We start from the raw sequence: 6,000 nt of genomic DNA, 5'->3' as shown, positions 1-6,000 counted from the left end.
TGGTGACAGGTCCATCTGGGCACGCCTGTTGTCAAAAACAAACAGACGCCGTACATAGCGAGGGTCAAGGTCAAAGCTGGGACCGTCCCTCCTAGATGAGACAGTCAAAGCTCAGCCAGACGTCTCAGGGGGCTTCAGAGGGACCTGATGTACATGGACTAAGGACTCACTGTGCACATCATCAGATAGGTAATGCGTCTCCCTAGATCCACAGTGGTTCCTGCGGATGATTGGAGCGTTTTGGGAGATGCTTGTTTCGGAGAGTGTTTTAGTATTTTTACACTTGAGATCATTCAGTGGGACATTAATGTAAATGCAGTGAATCATCTGCCCTTTGCTCCGTGCTCCTGCTTTAAGACAGTCGCACAGGTCGGAGCTGAGAGGGTGTTTCATTGGCTGTGATTTCCTGCAGCCTTGACTGATAGTGTTAGAGCATGAATAACACCCGCACTGTTTCAAGGTTTGTCAGTTCGGAGAATGTGCTGCTTCTGCAGATGATCGGCAGACGTCTGAGCTCAGTAGGACTGTCATTTGCACTTGTGGCAGTTTTTGTGTTCTCTTTCACTTTTGAGGGAACGTCAAATTATTCGTACTATTCGGAGCCTGCTGGTCTACTCTAACAACACCAGACCAGTACGAGTCAGTTCACCAAGAGACCCTGGAGGAGAATGTGAGCTTAAAGCTTAAAAAAAAAACATTTATGACCTTTGATCTCTTGTTTATTTCACCATCTGCTGAACTTTGAGCTCCCCACTTTAACTTTATATCCATTTGTTTTTGCCGTGGAGATTTGCAAAATTGATCCTATTTGTGAAGCGGAACCATCTAAAAGTTTCAGAGATTATAAAGAGTGATAGTGCATTTAGGTAAACTGCAGTTTTACAGGAGTTTGCTTAATAAAGTCTCCTCTTATTTTCCTCTTTGTTTTGGCCTGAACTCTACAGGCTGTCCCACGGCTCTTGCACTGCTCTCTGCTTTTTCACAGGCTGGATGGATAGCGTTCTTTGCCCAGCTCTGCTCCGAGACATCTCTTCCTAAAAAGGCCAGGGGTGATCTCAGCTCTCCTGTGTTTATACAGCAAACTGAACACTGCAAGCTGTCATCTTCCCATTACCTATTATATGTGAGAGATTCAACTACTCCCATGTCTCTCTTTCTACTGTATATTCCCCATCTTGGGGTTCATCTGAGGATACAGCGGAAGTACAGTTGGGATCAGTGTAAGCACTCGTCAAAGGAAAGTCTGTTAATGGTTTTGGAAATGAGATCATGGATGCTTTGTCTCTGTGGGATGCAGGGGGTCAGGAAGCCAGCTGATGTAACTAAAGAGAGAGGAGAAATAAATACACAGACCTTCTGATGCTCAGGGACGGCTCAGCTCCAAGCCTGGAAGATGTTTTAAAAGGTTTTTCCTTCGTGTCACCGTGGGACTTGTTTGGAATCGCTCCCATTTTCCCTCATCAATTTAGGCCTATTTGTGGACATTTCCAGCTGGAACATCAGTCCCCTGAGTGTTCTGCAGGTTTGCTTATTTACTGCCATGTGTAAACACAGTGCACACACACTTAAAGCTGATATCATAGAGTAAATTCTAGACGGATTTTTCCATCAACATCATCCATAGCCTACAAGTGAAAATACGATTTAAGTGTGTTTGTGTGCATGCATGAGTGACTTTTTGAGTGCTTCTGTGTGTGTGTGTATGTGCCTTGACTCAATCAGCCCTTTTCTTGGTATTTCAAACGGTGACGTCTCCTAAATTAGTCATGCTGGCTGAGCACAATGGGGGGCCCAGCTGAGCGATGGCAAGTGTTTCACCGCTACTTTTCTTGTGGCCTTGGTGTTGCCTCTGCATGCTCCACTGATGCAGCTCAAATTAACATATGTTTGTTCTCCCTCACATCCTCCCTTCCCGTCCTTAAAGGGGAACACAGATCACATTTTTTTTCATATCAGTGGTCCAGTGCAGGCCAAAACAAAAAGAGCTACAGGCATGCAAAGTGAGACTTGTGACGTCTTCAGAATCAAATTCTCTTCAGAGTTGGCTGAGTTTTAACTGAGCTTTAACTAATTAGTGTCACAATCTTCAGTGTGTGTTTTAGTTCATTTTACATGTAGCAGCTGTTGACGTCCTAGATTAGATTTTTTTTTTTGGCTTCATATTTATAGATATCACTGGCATACTTTGCATGAAACCGTGATGGTGGATTTTAAGGACAACAGGCATCTTATCCGTGCCACTGTTTCCTCCCTTTGTTGTGACTTTTAATATAGGTGAAACAAGTTTGTATGTAACAATTAGAACCGAGAAAAGATTGTCATAGATATTAGATTTCAAAACCCTACACTACAGGTTATTGCTTTATTTTTGAGTTTGAAAAATGTTATTAATGATACAGCTCTTACTTTGTCATGTCAGTCATCGATTACTAATGAGACGTATGTTGAATCTTATGCGTTCTAGGCCAGATTCAAAGAGATGACTCGAAGCTCACCGTCTTCCTGTCTGGCTGCATTGTGTCTCATTCCTCTGTGTAACCCAACCATAGGAGCTCTACGACAATTTCATTAGCTGTATGTGGACCCTTGATTACAGCTTTCATTGCAGTGACTCCACTGTTTCGACAAGCTACATCAAAGCCAGATGTGTAATACTGCCTCGGTGCTCACAGTCTTCCGTAGTAAAATACACCGCATGCTTCTCGAGTCTGATGCAACTGCTAATTACAAGTACCAGAGATCTTACATATCAGCAGTTGTACTGTATCTGCTGGTGGTGAAACTGTTATTCTCCATGGTTTGTCAGACTGAACAATCACATGTAGTGGGGGATTTCCATTTAGACAGTTGTTTCTCAAATAGGCTCAAAGTGAAGTAAAAGAGAGACGCTCAAGACAACGATAAGGCCTTACATGCAATCTATTTTTTCTGCCTTTATTCCTGCAGTATAAGAAACAAACAATCATTTAAATGTGATTATCTATACTGTATTTTCTTGCTGTACCAATCAGCCTTTTTGTATGTCTGCAGGGTGATTTTTAAAGATATATCAAACCGATCTCTGTACACTCTCCAGATATCCGCTCCTCTCCTTGACTTCACTGTGTTAGGCCTATGTCTTCCCTCTGTTTCTTCTGCAGGGCTCTCCAGCAGAGGGCAGTGTAAAACCAAGAGCATCTCCCAGTAAGTCGGCTCTCAGTCTGACTTCATCAAATATTTCAGTGAACTTTGTTTATGTTATGTTACGATTACGTAATCATGTCTTCCGTGCCAAAATTAAGTTAATGTGAATTCATCACTTGCCATGCATGAACCATTTCATTTAAAATTATAATAGGTAAAAAAAATTGTGAATAACCTTCTTGCATTTTTCCTGCTTTGTTCTTTCTTGATAATGGGATTGTTTTGCTTTAACTAATATTTATTTAACATTTTAGACGCACACAAAAATGTCTTCTTGTTTCTGTGTGTGTGTGCGTATCAAAGTCCCGTCAGGTCCTCGAACAGTCTGTGCTGTCAGGATCACGCCCCTGAAAACCATGAAAGGCTCTCCTGACCTGATTCCTGCCGCAGGTGACGTATCCCTCCGCGCCATCAATTTTTCAGTACCTACGACTGTGGGACACCTCATACTCACAAAGAAAACTTAAAAGGATGCTTTTAAAGCTCAACAACAACCTGTGTTGAGGGTTAAAAAAAAAAGATGCAGGACAAGCTCCAGCTGCTCTACTTCCAGTGTGACAGTGTGATCATAGCAACTAGTTTTATGGGACTACAGGATATTAATTTGGTGGCCTGGTTTTGATGTTACAGTTCTATTTCGGTCATTTGGGGCATGAGGTAGCAATAGCTTTGATTGCCAGCAGCTCCTCTGAAGCGGGAGTGCACTCTGACAGTGCAGAATATAACACTGCTATGCCTTGAACAATGTGGAGCTGTGGAAGTGAGGCTCTTATTTTTGAATGTTCTCAGATCTGGACCCCAGCAGAGTGTGCAAAGGAAAAGGCGTCGTGACTCTAAGGGCCACCCTCGTCCACATAGATGATGAGGGCTGCATCAGTGAAGAGCCAAACGTCATCACAGCGCCAAGTAAGTCGGAGTTAATGTCGCAGCTTTTTTAGAAACATCTCTCCACGTGGTGAAAAAATACTGAGAGGACAGTAATAGCTGCATGGCTGTGTGGGAAAAGGACACGTCGCTGTAGAATGTGGACAGAGCATGTGAATGCTGGAATTTAAAAGACATTTCTTCATGTTCTTTCGTTGTAAAAATTCCTCACATGCCTCTCAGAGGTCTGTTCTGATGTCAGGGTTGTATAACTCGTAACGTTTTGAAATCTACGCTCAGTCACCGGGCACACTCGGAGTCAGGATAAAGGGCGATTGCTCATATTTTCACGAGAGTGTCAAAGAGCTCTTTTGTTGCTGCCGGCCCACACTGAACTTCGGTGCACGGGGCCTTGACTGTGGGCTTGTTTGTTGCATAGAGCACATTGGAACCGGACTGGATGCTGGCCAAGGCTTTTGGGGAGATGCTTTAATTGTTGTATAGCCTGAATATAAAGGCCATTGGAACAAACAGCCTTTGCAGCTCACTGAATAGGCGCTTTGTTCCGACGACAAAGTTCAGAGATTGTGGGAGAATCCTTTTTTTCTCCCCTTTCCTGGGGATATTAACAACTCTGTGCATGAAAACCACCAAATAAAGCATTCACATCATGCAGTATGAAATGGAGATTTATCTGATCATCAATTAGCGGTTATGGTTTTCTGGTTTGCTGTTAGAAGTTCTTGCCGCGCTGACTGCCAGACTGAGAGAGTTCTGGACTCTTTTTAGGTGGCTGGACGAGCCAGATTAATGGAGACAGCTCTAAAGCAGGATTGGCTGAGGGAGGCAGCAACATCACAGCTGATTTACCTCCTGTAAACATCACTCAGTGCCAGGTACGTTTACTTCCATTCCATTTAACACAGGATCTTTGTCTGGCTCTTTGTGGCTTTACAAGTATGAGAAGTGTCTGATCCCCTTAATTTGAGGTCTTTTTATTTGATTTCAGTGAAATTCCTGGAACACTTTAAAAACTCTTCTGAATTTAACAGTGTATTTTCTGTCACTTTCAGGTCAATTCACCAGAAAGCATAAAGGAAAACCAGGGTCCATCCTCCACTGACATTCAGAACTCTATCACCTCGTCCTCCAGCTCTGTCTATCCCTGCACTAGCACAGGTCACCCCACCATAGTCCTGCTGCAACACAACAGAGGTGAGCGCACCTGTGTGTGATTTGGGGATGAAGAGTATCAAGAAGAGTTTTCAAAAGCTTTCAAGTCTCTGGCTTGTCTGTGATCCATTAGCCTTGTCCTGCTCTCTGTAAAACATAAGCGGTGCCATCACACGTTTGCTTCATTGCTTAGTCACCTTTTACTGTCGTGTCCTTGTCTGTCTTTCTCTCACAACAGAGCAGCAAAAGCATCTTTTTCATTTAGAAGGTATGAACTAGGGTCTCGGTGATGTCTAACAGATATTTCTAATCAGGGTTCTAACCCCGAAGGCGTAAAATCCTTCTTTTGTGTTTGTGCTGGTTTATTATTATTATTATTATTTGTCGGCTCATGCCGTTGCTCAAATTGCCGTGAGCTAGAACAAGCGAGAAACATGAAACTTGCCGCAATAACTGGAAATAAGGTGCAAATGCTTCCCCAGAAACATGAGCCCAAATTGGCCAGATGGTGGCGTTGTAAAGGCCCAAAGATGCAGTTTTGGAAAGGCCACACTCCTCAAACCGTAAGTCCAATTGAACTGAAATTTGACGCGTAAGTCCAGCTCAATGTGCTCTACAAAAAAGCTTCTTGGACCGTAGAACTCCACCATGATGGACTTTTTACTAATTTGCATAATGTGAAAAACAGAAAAATGTATTGAGTTTTTGGAATTCGACTTTATCAGCACCAAATTTGGTATACAGCCCTGTGGGACTAAGATACACAATTCTATTATAAAA

The 6,000-nt window shown here is 43.0% G+C and overlaps 1 protein-coding gene across 3 annotated transcripts in view; it reads left to right on the top strand.

Moving 5' to 3' along the window:
- LOC120796415 (sorbin and SH3 domain-containing protein 1) overlaps positions 1-6,000 on the top strand; it is a 34,348-nt gene continuing 28,348 nt past the window's right edge. Inside the window, exons 1-8 of one of the 3 annotated variants that reach the window (XM_040139238.1) lie at positions 1-189; positions 573-670; positions 3,141-3,183; positions 3,487-3,573; positions 3,973-4,089; positions 4,837-4,943; positions 5,121-5,262; positions 5,459-5,488. In XM_040139238.1, the coding sequence (XP_039995172.1) occupies positions 96-189; positions 573-670; positions 3,141-3,183; positions 3,487-3,573; positions 3,973-4,089; positions 4,837-4,943; positions 5,121-5,262; positions 5,459-5,488 (718 nt within the window). In that variant the 5' untranslated portion in view covers positions 1-95. The remainder of the gene's footprint in view (positions 190-572; positions 671-3,140; positions 3,184-3,486; positions 3,574-3,972; positions 4,090-4,836; positions 4,944-5,120; positions 5,263-5,458; positions 5,489-6,000) is intronic. The other 2 variants (XM_040139236.1, XM_040139237.1) reach the window with 2 other exon arrangements.

Source organism: Xiphias gladius, chromosome 11 (assembly GCF_016859285.1).
Source record: "Xiphias gladius isolate SHS-SW01 ecotype Sanya breed wild chromosome 11, ASM1685928v1, whole genome shotgun sequence".
Taxonomy (NCBI): Eukaryota; Metazoa; Chordata; class Actinopteri; order Istiophoriformes; family Xiphiidae; genus Xiphias; species Xiphias gladius.
The sequence above is the reverse complement of the archived record's forward strand: the minus strand, read 5'-3'. Positions and strand labels throughout refer to the sequence as shown.